Source organism: Mustela putorius, unplaced genomic scaffold (assembly GCF_011764305.1).
Source record: "Mustela putorius furo isolate JIRA1106 unplaced genomic scaffold, ASM1176430v1.1 tig00000040_pilon_pilon_pilon, whole genome shotgun sequence".
Classification (NCBI taxonomy): Eukaryota; Metazoa; Chordata; class Mammalia; order Carnivora; family Mustelidae; genus Mustela; species Mustela putorius.
Window position 1 is genome coordinate 693076 of NW_025421261.1, and position 20328 is coordinate 713403.

The 20328-nt window shown below is 45.5% G+C and overlaps 1 protein-coding gene across 3 annotated transcripts in view; it reads left to right on the forward strand.

Annotated features, from left to right (window-relative positions):
- FRAS1 (Fraser extracellular matrix complex subunit 1) overlaps positions 1-20328 on the forward strand; it is a 410546-nt gene that overhangs the window by 283213 nt on the left and 107005 nt on the right. For all 3 annotated transcript variants that reach the window (XM_045065725.1, XM_045066397.1, XM_045066061.1), the window contains 4 exons: positions 3139-3317; positions 8127-8243; positions 16101-16215; positions 18698-18835. In XM_045065725.1, coding sequence (XP_044921660.1) covers positions 3139-3317; positions 8127-8243; positions 16101-16215; positions 18698-18835 — 549 coding nt within the window. The remainder of the gene's footprint in view (positions 1-3138; positions 3318-8126; positions 8244-16100; positions 16216-18697; positions 18836-20328) is intronic.

Below are 20328 nucleotides of genomic sequence, written 5' to 3' on the forward strand. Positions count from 1 at the left end.
CCCTTCCCCGCTGCGACCCCACCTACTGTGCACTCCCTCCTCACCTTAGAATGTCCAGGCTCGGCTTTAGACGTTTTGTGAAGACCTGACCAGGGATCTGAACCAAACGTAAATTGCTTGCAAATGCATGATGGACCCAAATTCCACCACTTACAGACTCATCACTGCTCTCAGATAGAAGTGTGGACAAGTTGATTAGTACTTGTACCTTTAGCTACTTCACAAGTTTGAAAATAAATTTAATGAGATGGTTTTAATGAAGTTACTTAAGTATCATTAGGGGGAAAACCTGACTTCATCCAACACATTGCCAACTCTAAATTATTTAGCATCGAGTAAGAAAGCTTTAATACAAATTTTGTCAATCCCCAAATAATTCATGGAGGTTCCAGTGAGATTCTAATTCTTAATACCTATCAAATTTCCCCCTCAGAATTCTTGATTCAACCGTAGACATCAGTATTAAGGAAATCCCAAGTGGAGACTATTATTCCTTTTCTTTAAACCTAGACTGTTTTGTAAGCCTGGATTTCCATATATCTAAAAGGTCGGCTGCTTGTATTTGTCATAATAAAAGCAGAGGTGGGGTATGACACAAAATCTCTCACCTTGCTGTGGTGAACCCACAAAATACTGATACTTCTCCATCTCCTCATGGGCTTAGCACAAAGGCATCTGGTATTCAGCAGACCCAGTGCTGAGCTGCCCCCACCCCCGCTCATGCATCCAGGGCATTGCTGCCTCTCCTGTCAGCAGGGGACTCCCGGGTCCCTCCCCATCTCGCACCCTTCACAACTACAAGTGTCCAGGCCCGTTGCTTCCACTTGCTTAGTGACTCTCACGTCTGTTTCTTTCTTTCCAAACTTACTGCCGTTCATCCGGATGTTGCAGTTGCCTCACACTTGATCCAATTGTCTACATAAATGTTAATTACTCTGATTACTATTTTTATAAAATAAAACTCAGCCTCTTTAACGGGTTGGTCATAGGCTCCCTGTGTTCTGATCGTATATGTTTTGTGTTCTAAGTCAGTTCGTGCAATTCACCTACTGAAATCTCACAGTGGCTCCTGGTTGCTTATGGGGGATGATCTTATGGGTAGGAACTATGCCTTGCTTATCTTTGAATCCCCATTCCTGAAGGGGCTAGCGTGATAGCTAGCACCTAACACGCATTCAGTCACTATGATCTGAGTTGAAATTTATGGGATTAGTCAATATCCTCTGGTTCCTGTTCATCTGCATAACATGGCAATTTTTTTTAAATCTGGAAAAACAGGTTTATTTCATTAGGTCTGCTTAGTTTTCCTATTATAAAGAAGAACAGCTAGAAAATTAGCATTTGAGTATTTTCTATTTTTCTACTCTTTACATTTTCATTGTAGAAGTCTACTTTCAAATATTTTGCAGCTGTACCCACATTCCTAAACAATCTATATCTTGGAAAAACCCGTATATATTATGAACAGAGGCCAAACCAGAGAGAGATGGCTAACGGAATTTGTGACTTAGGTATAAATGAGAAACAATACTAAAGGAAACTCGAGTGAGTTGATTCTACACATGATTTTTTAAAGAAGACTACGGATGGCTTTTTCCTTACTTCAGTACCTCATCACCGTCCAGGATACTATGCTGATTTTGAATTCGAATTTAGTGCCTATACATATTAGAAGGAATATTTCCTTCAAGTTAGAAAATTGCTCTAGTGTAATTGAGGGTGTTTTCAGCTGTCTGCTGTGTGTACTAAGATCTGGGTGTCCCGCTGGAGAACCTCGCCCCCCCCCTTCCCTCTTACCATCTGCGTGGACGGAGGCTCCTCTCAAGTTGTTATTGGGTGGATTTTCATGAGAACGTGGCTTCTGTTTTCAGCGGCTCATCCGTTCTCCTGTTTCGCCGACCCTTGAGGGCATACTGTCCTGGTGAAATTTCACTTGCTTCCGTAACGCCTCCATATTTGCAATTTCACTCGAACAAAAACGGTAGCTTCCGGTCGAGAGCAAGCGTTAGAACCAGATTGAGGTGTCCTTGCTTCCATCCCAGTGAGGTCTACGGAATGATGGAGGAGAAAACAAGATGAGTTCCTGGAGGGTAGATGCAGGACTGTGAACACAAAACAACCGTGACTGGAGACAGAGATTCATGACCCAGAGCCTGAGCTTCGGATTCGAATCTCAACTCCTTCACATACCATTTGTGAACCTGAAGAAGTTACTGAACTTCTCTGAGCCTAAAGACCTGTCTTTTAAATGCAGATAATAAGAGCATCTTCAGAAGGATCAAATCAGGGGCGCCTGGGGGGCTCTGTCATTAAGCGGCTGCCTTCAGCTTGGGTCATGATCCCAGGATCGAGCGCCGCATCGGGCTCCCTGCTCAGCGGGAAGCCTGCTTCTCCCTTTCTCACTCCCCCTGCTTGTGTTTCCTCTCTCGCTGTGTCTCTCTGTCAAATAAATAAATAAAATCTTTAAAAAAAAAAAAGGATGAAATAATATAATGAAAAGGATGACCAACATCCTTTTTAAATACCCATGAATAATTCTCATTTTACTAAGAGGAACAGAGGCTGATGAAGCCCATGTAAAGCTCACGCAGCCGGGTTTGAACCATCGCATAATGTGCTTCATGTGGTCCCTACCCTAAGCATCCCAGGGCCAGCTAACATCATTCTCATTGTACAGAATTCTCCCAAGAGTGACTCTGAATTTTTTCAAATTTCCCATTGTGTTTACACTGAAATCGTGTGGATTAGAACTCATTTCCTGCTACACAGAAGTTACAGGTACAAATGAACCCATCCGGTGCCCAGTCCATCCAGCCAGTGAATGTTTGCTGTCTTCGCGATTTTATGTGACCTAATTGATACACCTCATACCTGCAGTGCCCTTGAATTACTTTTAGTGTGTTTTAGCTGAGAGACTGGGAATTCTGTGTCTGGAGGTGAATTTGATGATGCCTATTGCGTTCTGTGCTAACATACTTTTCTTCGCCTTGGGTTAAAAACAAAGGAGTACCTAATTTCTCTTAGAAAGAAAAAAAGAAAGGAAGGAAGACAGATAAATAGATAGTAGCCAAGGAGATGAGAGCTCTGACCAACTTTTCCATTTCCCAGAGACCCTCACTAACTCTGTGGCTTTCCTAGGAGAGGTGGTCCTGCTGGTCGATATGCCTGCGGACAGCCCGGCGGGGGAAGGGCAGCCCCTGCCTGATGGGAGGGCGGCCACTCCCACCAGCACCTTCACCCAGCGCGACATCAACGAAGGCATCGTGTGGTACAGGCACTCGGGAGTCCCGGCCCAGAGCGACTCCTTCCTCTTCCAGGTACCCTCTACGGCTGACTGACATCTTTTCTGATGTCCGGATGGTCTCATGAAAGCCCTCGCTCTTACTTTTATGCAATTTGGGTCATTTTCTCTGTTGCCTGGAAATTACATTTGGAGGAAGAATAAATGTAATTAATAGCATTGACAGGTTTTCTAATCTCCCAACTCGGTCTTACAATAACTCTCCAAGCAGAGTCATCTCATGGCAGGGAGTTTTTAATAGGTAATGGCCAAAGTGTCTAGCAAAAAATTTTTTTCCAAATATTACAGTGCCCTATGGAGGAAAAAATATTTCTTTTTTCAAATGTTTTTGGAACATTTACCATCTTATGATAAGATCAGAAGCTTAGCAGCCAAACCCAGTGGGTTCATATTTCAGTTTTGCTGTGCACTGGCTGTACAACATTGGGAAAATTACTTTGGTGAAGTCCTTGTGCTTCATTTTTCTCATCTGTAAAATAGAATTACTATGAGGATTTAATGAGTTAATACGTATGGAACATGTAGAGTACTGCCTGTCACTATGCGTGGGTGTGTCACGGCCATTTATAAAGCTTGAGCAAATACCAGTGCCATAGACTGAATGTCTGTGTCCTGAGATGTGTATGTTGCAATCCCGCCCCCTCCCTGTGCAGTGGTATATGGACGTGAAACCCGTGGTAGGTGACAAGGATTAGATGAGGTCATGAGGGCTGTGCTCTCATGGATGGGATTAGTACACAAGAGAGCTCGCTGCCCCCCCACCCCGCTTCCCTGCTCCCTGCCGTGGAAACACAATGAGAAGTCAGTGGTCTGCAACCCAGAAAAGATCCCCCACCAGAACCTAACCAAGCTGGCACCCTGCTCCAGACTTCCAGTCTCCAGAAGTACAAGAAATAAGTTTCCCTTGTTCATGAGCCACTCAGTTTATATATTTTTGTTATAGTAGCCTGAGCAGACTAAGACAAATAGACCGTTCGGAGGCCGTCCATCAATTAAAGAACAAGAAATTATAGTGAGCGCATTCTCTGGCACTTATCACACATAATTAGAAATTAATAATAAGAGGCCAAACCAAAAAGGCAAACCATTTAGAATTTTTTAAACAGTCTCCTAAATAATTACTCGTTCTAAAAGGACATCAAAATGGCAAACTATTAAGAAATGTTGATGAGGAGGAAATAACTCCTCAAAACTTAGATGATGTGGACAAAATAATACTCCAGAACATTGATGGCTTTAAGCTCTTATTATTGAGCAGAAAATATGAAAATAAATGGACTAAGTGAAGCTACAAAACCACAAGAGAAACCTAAGGAAAGCAAAGAGAGGAATTCATAAAGATAAGCAGAGGCATTGATTCAGTATAAAACAGGAGAATACATAATGAGCACAAACCCCGAGTCTTGGGAAAGATCAATAAAATTGGGCAAACTTACGTCAAGGGCAATTTGGAAATAAAGACTTGAATAGAAGTACAAAGGAATGAGGAACTTCGAATGAGAAACAGCATCAAAATGTAGATGCGGAGAGGAATTTGGGAAAATGTCCGAGAAAATATAGAGAAGCTCTCATGGGGGCTGAGCAGCCAACGCGGGGCCGGGGACCCTCGGGGTCTGGAGTCTGAGGCTTTTCCTTTGTCCTGAACCAGCTGGGGATAAGCTGCCACAGTAAGCCGCCCGCCTTGCTAAAATTCCCGCCCATCCCGTTCCTGAGGCCTGGTGTGGCCGTCTTCCTTGCCTGACTAGTACATATAGTACAAAAGACGTGCTTTTCCAGGGAGCAGATGAGCTAAACTGGGCCAGTATTAAAACGAGGTGAGGGACGCCTGGGTGGCTCAGTGGGTTAAAGCCTCTGCCTTCGGCTCAGGTCATGATCCTAGGGTCCTGGGATCGAGCCCCGCGACGGGCTCTCTGCTCCGCGGGGAGCCTGCTTCCCTCTCTCTCTCTCTCTGCCTGCCTCTCTGCCTACTTGTGATCTCTGTCTGTCAAATAAATAAATAAAATCTTTTAAAAAAATAAAATAAAATGAGATGATCCTGAGCATCTGGAACATCCCAGGGGTGAGCAAGCCTCACGTGCCGTCTGCCAAGTTAGCGTCTTCATTTTTAGCACCTGGGGAACTGCACAGTCCTCAGAGAATGAGTCAGAATGGAGGCAAAGACCTTAATCATAAGAAGGCACCTCAGCAAACTGGAATCCTCGGATCTGCCTTTGCCTTTATCGGTGTCGGGATGGAGGACCTTCTCCATCCGGAGCACCTCCCCGGGAAGGAGTCTCCTTACCTGCTCAAAGTGATACTGGCTTGCCTTTGCAACTTGGTTACTAAACGGGTAATTATAGAAAAGCAAAAGTAACTGATCTTTTTTAAAAACAGATGCACTAGAATTTGAGACACGGCAGCTGAACATTCTTACTTTGAAAGGGGTTCCCTTTGGAAAGTCTTCACACATTTTCCTCAAGACGTGTTTAGAACCCTGAGCTGAAATCTTCTTCACAATCTATGGGATTTTCTTTATCACATCCTCAGTAGAGACAGTAAATCATCCTTCGGAAGTTGATTTTTAAAAACAGCCAAAGAGGGCGCCCTGGTGGCTCACTGGGTTAAGCCTCTGCCTTCTGCTCAGGTCATGATCTCAGGGTCCTGGGATGGAGCCCCACATGGGGCTCTCTGCTCAGCAAGGAGCCTGCTTCCCTTCCTCTGCCTCCCTCTCTGCCTACTTGTGATCTCTTTCTCTGTGTCAAATAAATAAATAAAAATTCTTTAAAAAAAATAACCAAAATGCCAAGAGTCAGCCAGAGTCCTGTCTGGTAAGAAGAGCAGTAATTATTTTTGGTTAAAACAGGGAGCAATTATGCAGCAACAAGCTCGGTTTCCTCCGGTGATTTGTGAGCTCTCTCTCTGAAGGCATTCCAGAAAGTGCATCCTGAGCACGGACGGCATCTTTATTGCAAATGTGAAACAACTCTCTGAGATTATGTTCTCCTGGATGTGGAAGTTTCGGTGTGATTTTAAAGCCTCATTGTTTTATAGGCTTGCCTCATCTTTTGGTTTGAAATGACACAGACACTGTAGTTGTGTGCTAAAATAAATGGTTGCAACTTCTCTCATTCATCATTTTAGTGTCCCAGAAGGATTTTAAACTAAAAAAGATGCTGTTCTAATGATTCTTCCCTTTCTTCCCTTTCTCTTTTCTTTTTTTAAAGCAGAAAATGCAATATAATGAGTTTCATGGATTTAATTTTGTTTTAATGCTGATGTGCCATCATGAGCCGTCAATGCACCCCATCTGTCACTTTGCATGGAAAACTTGGGATTTATGTAACACAGTGGCATTAAAAAGTAGAGCATGGCACAGTGAGAAGAAAGCATGTACATTTACATCATTTGGGGGCATAGGAGGGAACTGGCTTTGGTATATTCAGATCATGTTGAATCGGCCTTGGGGCTTTCGGTATGAAAAGACCAACGTTTATTTCACACCAGTATCTTTACTGAGGAAGCAAGGAGTGATTTCTTTGCTTGGTAGTATACGCACATTTCACTACCTACATGGTGTTCCATTCTTTTTGTTTTTTTTCAAAAAACAGAGCATATTTTCCCCTTTCCTAAGGTTCTAAAGTTTCCAAATTGAGCCATCTTGGTCAGTGGGAAGATCATGAACCGCTGACCTGGCTGAATACTGACCCTTACTGACCATGACTTAGACACCTTGCTCAACTTCTATGCCCTTCAGTTTCCTCATCTTTAAAATAAGAGATAATAGCTCCTTGGTAGATAGATTAGTAAGTAGATAAGTAAGATAACTTTTGAAAAGTAGGTAGCAGAGTGCTGCGCCTGTGACCGATGTTAGGGAATCATCGCTATTGTTACTGAATTATTCATAATGACACACCATAAGATGTCTTTTTGAAAACGTGTGGATATTCCAAAGCTTGATCTCCAGGCCTCTGGTGGGATGGACATAGAGAAGACAGGTTTTCTGTTGGGCACGACTTGAGAAGACACAGGGCAAGGACTGCCATTCCTGCTTATCCTCCGACGTGAGAGAACACCGCCCCCTCCTGTGCGATTACTGCAGCTATATATGCCCACTTCGGCCTCAGCAGGTCTCTGCCCCTGGTGGAGCAGACCAAGGAGAGACGGAGGGCTCAAGGGGCAGCTCAAGATCACAGAGGGAGGAGAAAAGCTATTGGCATCGGCAAAGCATCATTTTTTAGCATTTTGAAGCAAAAAGAGGTCGATTTGGTGACTCTTCTAATTGTAAATGTTATTAATCTCGCTTTTGCAGTGACGAGGCTGAGATTTGTCATTTATAGTTTAGGTGTACGTATCTGTGCTGGATAAAGTTTAAAGAACTAGAAAAAAAATCACATATAAATCATGTGTCATATATGCTTATAATGAGATACGTAGCTATCAAAAATCATGTTTTCAAGATTGTTTAACGAAATAGCAAAACATCACATTATTACGTTTGGTAAAAATGTGGAACATGTAATTGTATCTAAAGTTTCACTTATCTATAGAAAATAGACTAAACCAAAATGCATCAATATGTTAATAACTTCTATTTTTACCTAGTGAAATTCTGGCTTTTTTAGTTTTTATTTGTATTTCTGTGCATTTTTAGAACTGCCTAAAATGATTACATGGTTTTTTCATAATCAGTAAAACATTAGCATTGAAATGAAGAGCAGAATGAAAATCATAATGCAAAAATGCATAGAATTCCAAGACAGATGGTTTCAAGGGGTAAAGCAAACACGCACAAACAGGCTGTGCCCAGCACAGATGAGAGGCTCACCAGTGTCACGTTTCCTTGCAGGTGTCCAGTGCCACAGACGCCCACACACACCTGGAGAGCCGCACGTTCAACATTGCGATCTTACCGCAGACACCCGGGGCGCCTAAACTCTCGCGCGGAGCATCTCTCCACATGACTGTAAGTTGGGTGGAGGGGCTCGCAGTTTGCGCGTGGAGGAGGCGCGCTGCTGGGGTTTAATAGAGCACCCCGCTTTTGTGTCTGGTGAATGCGTGACTCAGAGTGTGGACCCTGGGGCCAGTAAGAACCAGTCTCGGGAACACATTTCTTGTTCATGTCAACAAGAGGGTAGAGGGAAGGTGATGTGGAATCCACCGCAACCTCCCGTCCACCACTTCTGTCCTTTTTAGAGCATCCCGGAGGTCCCGGGGCCTCCTTGGGTGCTGGGAGGGAGTTTGGAGCTTGTGTCCATTTTACCAGAACCATGTGGGGGTCATTGCTCAGTCCGCTCCGCCTCCACCTTGCTGGAGAAACGGCCGGTCTGTGTTTTAGAAGCCCTGTGAGGAGCGTTTGGGTTTGTTTTCCCATTATGAAACTTTCCTGGAGAAAGGGATGCCTTTGCCGAATCCAAAGAAATAAGTACCAGTTACCCAAATGGCAGTTGGAGAGGCAGGTCAGACGAAACGGAGAGGTGGCAGTGCAGGGCTGTCCTGGACGTTAGAGCAGCACCTCCAGAGACCCGGAGGTGAAGGACACCGTGATGGGTGGGATGATCCCCAGCAGGTCAGGAGGAGGCAGAGGAGTGAGGATGCGGAGCCTGGTGAGCTCCATCACGGAAGGTCTTGTGCGCTGTGAGGAAGGAGTGTGGGCGCGTGGACAGGTTTGAAGCAAGGTGACAGCTAAATTGGTACATGAAGCTGAGTTCAGACAATTAGCAGCTGCACTGTAACCCCGTATCTAGGGGGTATGGAAAGCCAGAACCCCTGTTCTAGACAGAGCCCCAAGCATATAAGATCTCGTAAATTAATCATAAAGGTTCACATTTTAGTTAGCGCCCACATAATTACACTCCAAAGTAGTGTATCAGCCCTGAGCCACAACAAAGAGAGCAGCCGTGGTTTTAGAAATTATGGGTCTGGGGCATGACAGAGACATAAAGGGGGAAACAGAAAGTTTTTAATGAATAGCTGGTATCGGCATTTCCACCATAAACCATAATTTAAAGAAATCATAATTCAGCAGCACTATAAGGTCTATAATTCATCATTCTGACTGGAGGAACTTGGATCAGAATTTTCTGTAAAGTGTAAAGAAAAATGTGCATGCGCATTTCTTGCCAAATGCTAATGCAGTGTTATTTTGGGTTTAGAGGGGAAAAATGGGCCAGGAGCCAAAGACGGTGGCGCCATTCCCACTCTGTAGCTGTGGACCTCTAGAAGCTTCTCACGCTGCTTAACCTTTAGGGCCTCAGGTTGCATGTGTGCAAGTCGCATCTGTCTTGTCTAATTTAGGGTACCACAAAGGTGAGTTTACTGTAAAATGTGATTAGCCCACTCTTTTGTTCCTTAGAATCTACACAGCTTGTATTTCTTTTGACATGAATTGGGGCCATTACTATCGGATATACTTGAAATCTGTGACAAAAACACATTTTCTCTTTAGTGATTTGGACTCACCTAAGTACATTCGTTTTGCACATATTTGGTAGATACATCATGAATGTTCTAAATACAAATATTGTATACCCATATCTGTGTTTAAGGACAGGAGTCCCCCTCTCCAGTCATTCGGTCATCCCGATAAACACTTTCGAGTCCCTAATTTATCCCAAGGGCCGTGAAATGTATTGGAAGTTCAATGACTATAAAACACAGTCTCTCTTCTCAAGCAACTTAGAGTCTAAAACAAGCAAATAAGTAAGCAATGACAACCAGGACATGACGAACGCTCTGATATGATACGCAAGCAGAGTCACACTCTGGAAGCAAGTAGGGAGACACCTAGTCCAGTGGAGCGTGGGGGAGGTCGCGGAAGGCTTTCTCTTGGAGGTGAGCTGAGCTGGTTGATGTGTAAATTATCTCTAGAGCGTGGACTCAAATTTCAGCCTCCTTAGGATCACCTGTAAGGTTGGTTAGACCACAGATTGCTGGAGCCTACCCCGGGGTTTTCTAATTTAGTAGATCTGGTCTAGAGCCGAGAATGTGCATTTCTAACGAGTTTCCAAGTGATGCCGTTGCTTCTGCTCTGCTCACCACACTTGAAACCCCCTTTATCTAGACTGCAAATAGAGGGAAATTCATGCCAGGCAGACGAGCAGCAGGTGAAAAAAGTGAGAGACACAGGATACCATGACATGTTTGAGGAATTGCAGAGAGTTCAGTTGGCCAGAGCATAAATCCCTCGGTGAAAAAGAAGTAAGAAATGAGAGTCAGATCATAGAGGACCTTACAGATGAGATGAAGTATTTCCATTTTGTCCTGAAAGGATGTTTTGGGGCAAGTAGGGTGCGGAACGATTCATAGCAGAGAGGGGGTGTGATCAGATTTTCCACTTAGGAAAATCGTTCTGGCTGTAGTGAAAATAACACGCACCATGGGCTCCAGACAGAGAACGAGGAGGCCAAGGCATAGGCCGTTACAGGCATCTCGAACAAGAAGGTCCGGTAGCACGTACCGCCTGGGGGGCAGTAGGGACTGAGGGGTCCGTGAGATCTCAGAGACAACGGCACACCCGTGTATACTGCCGCGGGATGCGGATGGCTGAGAGGCAGGAGCATCTGAAATGTCCTTCAGGCGATACATAGATGGAGAAATTATGTTATACACAACAACAGGCTGTCATTCACTCTTTAAGGAAGTCCTGCTGTGCTCCAGAATGTATGAACCTTGAGGACATTACCTGAGTGAAGTAAGCCGGTCCGCAAAGGGCAAATACTGCTTGATTCCCCTTACGGGAGCTACCTAAAGTAGTGACACTTTCCGAAACACAACGTGGAAAGGTAGTGGCCCCTGCAGGGGCGGGGGTAGAGGGGAGCAGAGGGAATTGGGGAGCTGATTTTCTCCAGTGGATATTGAGTTTCAGTTCTGAAAGATGAAAACGTTCTAGACATGTGTTCCACAACGACGTGTATACAGTTAACACTCCTGTCCTGTGCCCTTAAAAGTGGTTAAGATGGTGTAAAGAACATAGGGAGAGATTAAAAGAGATCTAGAGTCCTAGAGGTCAGCTGTGTAGAAGTGGGTAAAACGGCCCAGTTTCTGATACGGAAGGATGCCCTTCACGAGGTCAGGAATGTATGTGGACTTCAGGAAGGGGGAGCGCTGGAGGCCGTGACGAGTTCAGTGGGAGGCGCTTACAAAAGGTGTGCCTGGTCAAGGCTGGCAGAAGATCAGTAGATACTCTCTGCGGGACGTAAACCTCTGAGAATCATTAATGACATGTGGTGGTTTCATGCTCGGGCCTGAGATTCCCCAGGAAGATTGCATAGAGTAAAAAGCAGCATAAAAATAATACCTGCCTAAATGGAAATTTGTTCTATGGCCTTTCTATAATGCTCTTCATCAAATCCAATCCTTTAAATGGTGTCCTACCAAATTTGTTTTGTAGCGCTCCACCAGAACTATGTGCCTACGTGCATGTACAAGATGTGTCTAGTCTGAATAATATTATAAGATATATATGTGTGTGTATATAATATATATGTGTTGTGTGTCTGTGTGTGTCTCTCTGTGTGTGTAATCTGAGATATATACATTTAGGGTATATATATCAAAGTTGGGCAAGGAGATCTATAAACAAGCATGTTTACCAATAAATAGCATAGCATAGTGTGAGATTCAGCAAATAAGTTAATAACTTTACATTAACTCAGTTTTCCAAGTAACCATCCACTGTTTGACTTACAAGATCCTTAAGGACAAAATCTTTAATTAATCTTGGTACCTTCTCCGCATCTAACGCAATGACTCATGTAGAAGTACTTGCTTAGTGAATATCTGTTGACCAAATGAATCATTTTCAGACCTACTTTCACACAGCTAATAATTCCCTTTACTATCTCACCTTCAAATTCAAATGAATTAATCATATGGGTATACGCGTACAAACACATACTTCGAACGTCGTATTTCCGTTCTCTTCTTAAAGGGGAAAGAAATTCTCTTATCTCTTAACGCGAAAGCATATTCGCTAAGTCCTTTCTCAGATAGTTGTGGTACTCAGAGGGGGGTTGCCCATGGTCACCACTTGAGAGGACAGTCTTGCAGAAGCCCTCCTAGTTCGACTTGTCTCCGCAGTGATCGCTGGAACAAGGGTTCTCTTAAAACCACTCTCCCTGGGGTGAGCAGGGGCTCGGTTGGAACAGCTGAGCTGTTTGTCCTGTAATCTCAAGTCTGGGCATGCCATATTGGGTTTATGGCTGCGGACTTATCGGTCCATGTTTTTTCTTGAGACCTTTTCAAACACTAATAAAATTGTTATCTGCGGTTTCTGGACATTTCTTTGTCCTTGGAATTCCTCCTGTGCTTTATCTGAGCCTTTCACAGTACTTAGCAGTCTCTACGTTGGAGTTATTTACAAACTCCCCTTACCAAAAACCAGAAATCCTTGAGGAAAAAGTCTGCATCTGATTCATTGTGTGTCTCCCACAGGCTCTTTGGGGGGACCTGCCCAGCATAGGTTCTGACTGAATATTCGCTACGTGTGTAGGGGAGTGAATTAATTTTGTTGTCCTAACCAAACTGTGTGAGAAGATGATTTCTTGTAGAACCCCTTCTACTCATCTCGTCTTCTTATTTTTCATGGGTATTTAATTTCTGAAGTCAGCCATGAGCTTTGCTGCTTTGCTAATATGACAGTCGACAGGTGAAAGTGGTCTTTCTTTTAATGGCCGCTGAAATAATAATGTTGTTTATAAATCCTGACCTGGGATCCCAAAGATTTAAATCACACACTCCCTTTGCTAAGGCTTACATGTTGAAGTGTTTGCCTCTCTTTAGACAACATTGAAAGATGATGGAAAATATTTTTTTAATTAAGTTGCTATAAAAGTATTCTCATTATTTTACTTCTTAGCCTAATCTTCTCATAATGATATTTTCCATTCACTCAACAAATTTTTATTGAGCTCTTTCATGTGCTAGGTGCTTGGGATCTATCCACGAACAAACAAAAATCCACGTTCCCACGGAGTTTCCATTGTCTTGGGGCAGGAGGGGATCGACAATAAGTCGTAAATCAAATAAATAACTCATAGGTTGCATGTGAGTGGAAAGTATTATGGGAAAACAAAACGTAAGACCAAGGTCAAGGGGGTCAGAAATGCGGTGGTGGCAACAGCAGAGGCGGCCCGGATTGCAGATGGAAACGAGCTGAGCTTTATTAAAACAAAGATGGGGGCGCCTGGGTGGCTCAGTGGGTTAAGCCGCTGCCTTCGGCTCAGGTCATGATCTCAGGGTCCTGGGATCGAGTCCCGCATCGGGCTCTCTGCTCAGCGGGGAGCCTGCTTCCTCCTCTCTCTCTGCCTGCCTCTCTGCCTGCTCGTGATCTCTGTCAAATAAATAAATAAAATCTTACAAACAAACGAACAAATATAAAGATGTGTTAAGAAAGACTTGCAGGAGGTGAGGAGGAGAGGCGCGAAGGGAAAGTGCTCCAGACCCAGGGAGCCGTGTGTTTAGACACGTCCCGTTGCGGGGTGGGCGACCCAGGGAGCCGAGTGTTTAGACACGTCCCGTTGCGGGGTGGGCGTCCGTGTTCAGGGAGCAGCGGGGAAGCCAGTGTGGCTGGAGCAGAGAGAGCGCGTGTGAGAGTCTCAGATTCACAGATGGGCCCAGTGTGTGTGTCGGGGGCAGGGAGGCGGGCAGAGGGAGGGGTCGGGGCAGAGCTTATAAGTCCTCTCGGGCCATTGGAGGGACTTCAGGTTTTTTCTGGGTGAAATGGAGAGCCCTGACCAGGTGCTGAGCCACAGAGGTCGAACCTCCTTTTTGGCTGGCTGTTGGGCTGAAATGGATTGCAGGTGGGCAGGTGGGGAGGCTGTCCTGGTGACCACGTGTGACTGCGGCTCCCAGCAGGGTGGTGGCAGCGGCGTTGGGGAGAAGCAGGTGGATTCCAGACATATGCAGAGGTCACATGGGTATTATGAGAAACATTATTCTGTACTTCTCGATTGTTGACAGATATTTTAATAAAAAAGTGTCTTCTGTAATGATTTCTGTGGAATGCAATCTTTCATTTCTTACTATGTTTAATTGATAAATATTGAACATCCCAAATAGCCAATATTAAAATTGATTGTACTTTAATATATGTCAGACTCGATATTGCTTTCTTCAGGGAATCAAGTCCTTACTTTTTCTACCTCCTGCCCGTTCTATTAGTAGAGAAATTACGTCAATAGATTCCATAATACAATATGCTCTCTGGGCTGGCATGTATTTCCCTTCGTCCATGTGCCTCTGTCCAGTCCCTCTTCTAATGGCTGGATTATTTTAGGGGCATCTAGATCGTCAAAAATATCTCCTAGTACCCCGAGAATTTTCAGATGCTCCGACGGCTTCGAGATGAACAGGGGAGGAGCTGAACGAGGTGCTGAGCCTGCCCTTTTCTGTCCGCATGGCTGTGCCCACCCCTGCTCGCGGGTATAGGTGTGTATGCACCCGCGTAGGCTGTAAACACTTCCCACAGGGCCTTGATTTTTCATTTGTTGTCCTTACTTGTTTTATTTTAGAGCGAGAGACCAGCAGCTGTTTGTAACTCTTACTTCCCTTACTCATGACATTCCAGACCCGAGCAGGGGCCTGAGATATGACTCTCTACTCTAGGGGGGTTGTCCAAACCTGCCAATGCCGCCTCTCCCAGGACAAGTGTGCCTGCAGGACACTTACAAAGCAACTGCAACCTTCAATCTTTTCACGGGTTACAGGAGCAGCACCACACCCTCCCGCCTGGGAATGACTGAGCCCCACTTAATCCTTTCCTAAGTGGGGAAATTTCTTCTGGAAGAAGCAGAGCTTCAAAGACGAGGACAGCGTGTCCCACTCAGCCCTGCAGGGGTCAGCTCGGAGAGCAGGCAGGGAGCCGGATATTTTGGTTCTGTCTTGTGTATGTGACCCAGGCAAGGGCCTGTCCTCACACTGGTTTCCCTTTTCTCATCTCCCTTCTGTATGTTTTTGCTGCTGTTATTAACACAACCCCCTGTTAACCCACCTCCTGTCATGCCTGGTCATGGGATTCGAAATCTCTCTCTCTCTCTCCGAGAGTTGTCACTGTTGGTGGGTTATGGCTATATACAAGTGAATGGACAGTAAAAAACTATGTACACATTGGCCTTTTGATTAATTTTGCCTGACCCCTTCCTTGGATACTGAGGACTGGAAGAGAAAAGCAAAATGTAGTCCTTTTGAAGGGTACAATGGAGACAAAACATGCTCTAGTTTTATGCGCTTTAATAAATAATTCCTAAACCTTGGGATTCAAATGATCAGTGTCTTTTGGTGTTTGAGGTGAGTTCATCTTTTGCCCTTTGAAAACATCACAGTTCCCGTTGGCAGAGCTGGAGGGGTCAGGGAGGGCTTCTTAGCAGATGCAGCCTCAGCCCATGACGTCAGAGGAGCAGAGATGTAGTGGCCCAGCCGGGAACAGCAGGACAGGAGGAGAGCGGGCTGCGCTGGCTCGTGTTGACGCGTCCCACGGCGAGTCCCACCTGGGGAAAAGGGGTCATGTTGGGACACCCCACAGTAGGCACCAACACAAACCTGGGGACAGCAGGCAGGGGAGGGGAGAGTGCAAGAGAACTAGAAGATTCTATGACCCTCTGAGGTTCTTAAGGCCAAGACAGATCTGCAGTGCAAGAGACCAGATCCTTCTTCGAGCTTTCAGGAAAATATTTTGCTGTAACTAATTTAAAAGCCCAGAGTGAGTGTGTTTTTTGTTTTTATTTTTGTGGTTGTTTCTGCTTTTTAAATAAGGTTTGTTTTTGCCTCTGGCTTTTGTTTTCATCACCCTGTTTTTTCTTCTTCTTCCTTAAATGTTGTTTAGGCTCGGGAGGATGCCCTGACTGTGATTCAGCCTCATTCCCTCTCCTTCATAGACTCTGAGAGGCCAAGCGGAAAGATCATATACAATATCACTGTACCTCTGCATCCAAATCAAGGTAAGATGCGCAGTCAATGACCTGTTGAGTGACGCTCTTATCTTCTAATCATTGGCCTGTTTTCAAAGCTTGGGAGTTTCGTCCGCAGGTACTTGTTGAGGATTTAAGAAGTAACAATTATTCACGCTCTCTGTTCCCTTGTTCTGAGTTTAGGACCACTTGAGAAAGAGACGCCGTCGTCAGACAGAGGGAGATGAGTGTGTCCGCTGTGGTGTGCCAGAGCTGGCTGGAGATCTGGTGTGCACACAACTTGAGTCACTGGGTTGAGCTGCCCCTCTCATGCACGGGCAGAACGGGGCAGACATGGGCACTGTCTGCAGGGGCAGACCCTGCTCTGGTGAGGTTAGGAGAGGTGAACAGACACGACCGGGAACGAGCGTGTGCTCAGGACAAGGGCTCTGCCCGCCCGTGCGGAGTGTGCTGCGCCCCACACACTGGGTTCCTTTCCCCTTTGGATGAATCCCTCCTTTCCTGGCGGGGAAAATGAACCTGTGAAACCTCAGTCAGCAGAGAGGAGAGGCGGACCCCTGCCATCACTCTTCATTCTTTAGGTGGCTGCACTTGGGGCGTAACTAATAAGCCTGTCCCTAACAGAGGTGTGGCTGTCCCTCATGGAAAGGAGATGAGCTCTCGTAAGACACGTCTGCTCCCGACTCTGAGGCTGCTCTCCCAGGACCAACCGTTGCCCTGGATGCGAGCCTTCCACATTATCAAATCCCCCAGGAGAGATGAATGTCTAAAAATTAAGTTATATTACCCCTTTGATAAAGTCCAGAGAAACTAAACACCTAGAAGTCCTGCTTCTCTTTTTCTAAATCTGCTGAGTCACAGCAAGAGCATTTCTCCTTACCTTGCCGGGGCCGAGTGGAGCTCTCTCGGTCCAGCAGCCTCGGCTGTCTTTCGGAGAGTGACTCTAGTCTCTCAGCCCCTCAGAACCTGAATTAGTTCAGCACGAACTCGCCATGTCCTTCTTTGAAAGAGTTGATGGACATGAAAGGCGATCAGAGCATTATTTCTGTGCCTACAAAATTTAGAAACGATAGGTAAATTTTCAGCCTCTAAAGATTTATCCCAGAGTTAAAATTGCAAATCCAATTCTTAGAATAATCATGATCCATGTTCCTGTTGCCAAAGGTTATCACAGAGGCCGAGGTGTTTCTGAAGGAAAGGGGTAAGTTGAGAAAACTCTCATTATAGCCTCACCAGGAGCCCAATCTATGTCATTTTCTCAGCAAGCTTGACCTTTAAGCTTTATCGAAAGAATCTCAAATTATGGTGAAATGTCTATGACTTGTAGAGAATTACCTAGTCTAAGTTATGTTAGGGGTAGTAGTTTGTGTCTTACTATTGATCATGGTCAATGACTTCTAGTCAGAAATCTGTTTGGGTCTCACACACAAAAAGAGGCTCAAACACCACGCGTCATCAGGAAAATGCAAATCAAAACCAGAATGAGATATTACCTCACACCGGTCAGAATGGCTAGTATCAAAAGGTGAGACATTACAAGCGTTGGCGAGGATGCGGGAGAAAGAGAACCTTTGCGTGCTGTTGGCAAGGGTATAAGTGGGTGCAGTCGCTGTGCAAAACAGTATGGAGGTTTCTCCAAAAAATTAAAAATAGATCTACTGTATGATCCAGGAACTGGGTATTTACCCAAAGAAAACACAAACAGGCATTCAAAAAGATACACGCCCCCTTGTAATTACGGCAGCCTCATTCACAGCAGCCGAGACAGGGGAGCGCCTCCGTGTCTCCCGTGGATGCGCGGACGAGGAAGATGTGGGGCTGGGACAGCGCGCCTGAGAGAATGAAACCTTACGTTCGTGACAACACGACTTGGGCCTGGAGGGTGTGATGCGAAGTGAAGTCAGTCAGACGGAGAAAGACCAACGCCGCCATATGCTTTCATTTGTGTCTGAATCTAGAAGTCAAACAAGCGAACCAACACTGAAAAATAAACTCATGAATACCAAGAATAAACTAGTGGTTGCCAGAGGGGTGGTCGGTAGGGGGATGGGTAGGGGGTGAAGGGGATTAAGAGGTCCCAGAGGTACAGACTTCCAGTTACAGAACCAACAAGTCGCGAGCATGGAAAAAGCAGCTTAAGGAACGTAGTCAGTAACACGGTGATGGACTCGTGTGGTGACAGATGGTGACTTCGCGGAATGTGGGGAGCGTTCCATGATGTATACGATTGTCAGATCACTAAGTGGTACACCTGAAACTAATATCGTACTGTCTGTCAGCCGTAATTCAACGAAGCATTTTTGAAAAGATCCTGTTGAAGTCTGTTTCGGTTTCAGATTTGCCTTTTTCTTGAAGGACTGGAGAATGGTCTGATAAGGGAAGCGGGAGAGCACTTGCTCTCGAAGGATAGAGGCCTCCCCCACCAGGGGCCAAAGGCCGATTTATGGCCGCGGACATTCCGTCAAGCATCAGACTTACTGTCGGTGCTGATGCTGAGTCTCTTGCTCCCCAGGGATCATCGAGCACAGGGACCGGCCTCACTCTCCCGTCCGGTATTTCACACAGGAGGACGTCAACCAGGGCAAGATCATGTACCGTCCTCCCCCGGCAGCGCCCCACCTCCAGGAGATCACGGCCTTCTCCTTCGCTGGTAATGCCTTCTCCTCTCTTCTCGGGCACCCCGACTCTCGGGGGAGCCTCGTGGCAGCTTCTCCCCACCCCAGCTCTTCCTGTTGTCCTTCCCACGCTCTAGTGACATCGCTTTATAGCTGTTCAAAATCACTTTGAGGCTTGTGGGCCAATGTGTAGTTTGGCCCAATCAGTTCCTCGTTTTTTTTTCATTTATTCATGCAAGCACGTATGCTTTCAATAAATCTTTATTTGGGGCCTCTTATTGGCTGTGAGGTCTTGGAGATGATAGTGGTGAACAAAAAGAGGCTCGACGAATCCTGTTCTTGGTGAGTTTGGGGGCCTAGGTAGGGAGACAGAGTTTGAGAAATAATCCAGTAATGAGTGTTTAATTGTAGACTAAGGCAAGAGCTCTGGAGAGAAAGAAAAATGTTCAGTGGCGTTCGAAGTAACAGAACTGCCTGAGACTAAGAGTTCAGCGGAGGCTGCTCCAGCGAGGGACGAGTAGATGCTCGTCAGCCTGAATGTGCCTCTTGGGGTACTTGGGAGAACATTCCCCGAGGAAGGGCACAAAGCTCGCGGGCAGAGGGGAGAGAATGTGACATTCTGAGGGTTTAAAAAAAACAACAAAAAGTCCATGTCTAGAATATAGAAGGTTGAGCAGAACAAGGATGCTCTTGGAGGGAGAGAGGGAGGCCACACCTCAGAGGCCTGGAAGCCTGTCAGGATTTATATCTTTATCCCAAAAGCAAGAGGAACCCAGTGGAGGTTTAGATCTGGGGAGATGGTCTTTCATGAAGAACTCGTTAGCTGCAGGATGTGAGTGGACTGGAGGAGGCCAGGGCGGGTGGGCTGTGGGGGAGGGGAATCCGGTGAGAAACATGGCCAGGCTACACCGGGGAGGTCCCCCGGGGAATGGAGAATGCAACCGTTTGGGCCAGGATTTGACAGAAGCCACTGTTTGTAAAGGAAGAGAAGACTGAACAAAAGAATACCTAGTTTTGGGGTTTTTTTAAAATATTTTATGTATTTATTTGTCAGAGAGAGAGAGCGCGTGTGCAAGCAGGGAGAGCAGCAGGCGGAGAAGCAGGACTTGGTCCAGGACCCTGGGATCATGACCTGATCCAAAGCGAGACTCTCAGACTTTCTCTGTCTGAAAGACGCTCAGCCACCTGAGTCCCCAGGCGTCCCAAATAACTGCATTTCTTTGAATACAAACCATTTTTCGCCCTTCCACTGAGCCACGATAGTTCATCTTCGTTACCCTTCTCTCTCCCCTCGACCCAGTACCCAAAGCTGCTGATCGGGATGCAGGAGTTTTGAGTCCTAAACCTAAATACTTCTGTGCCTTGGAATGATTCTAAAAATCTTGAAGCCGGTTCCCTTATGATCTTTAAGGTGTATGTACATAACATGATTAATAGGGAATATTATGTTTATATAGTAGCCTTACTCATCCAGAACCACTAGTGATTTCTTATGTAATTTGAACATGGGTTAAATAATTTTAGAGTT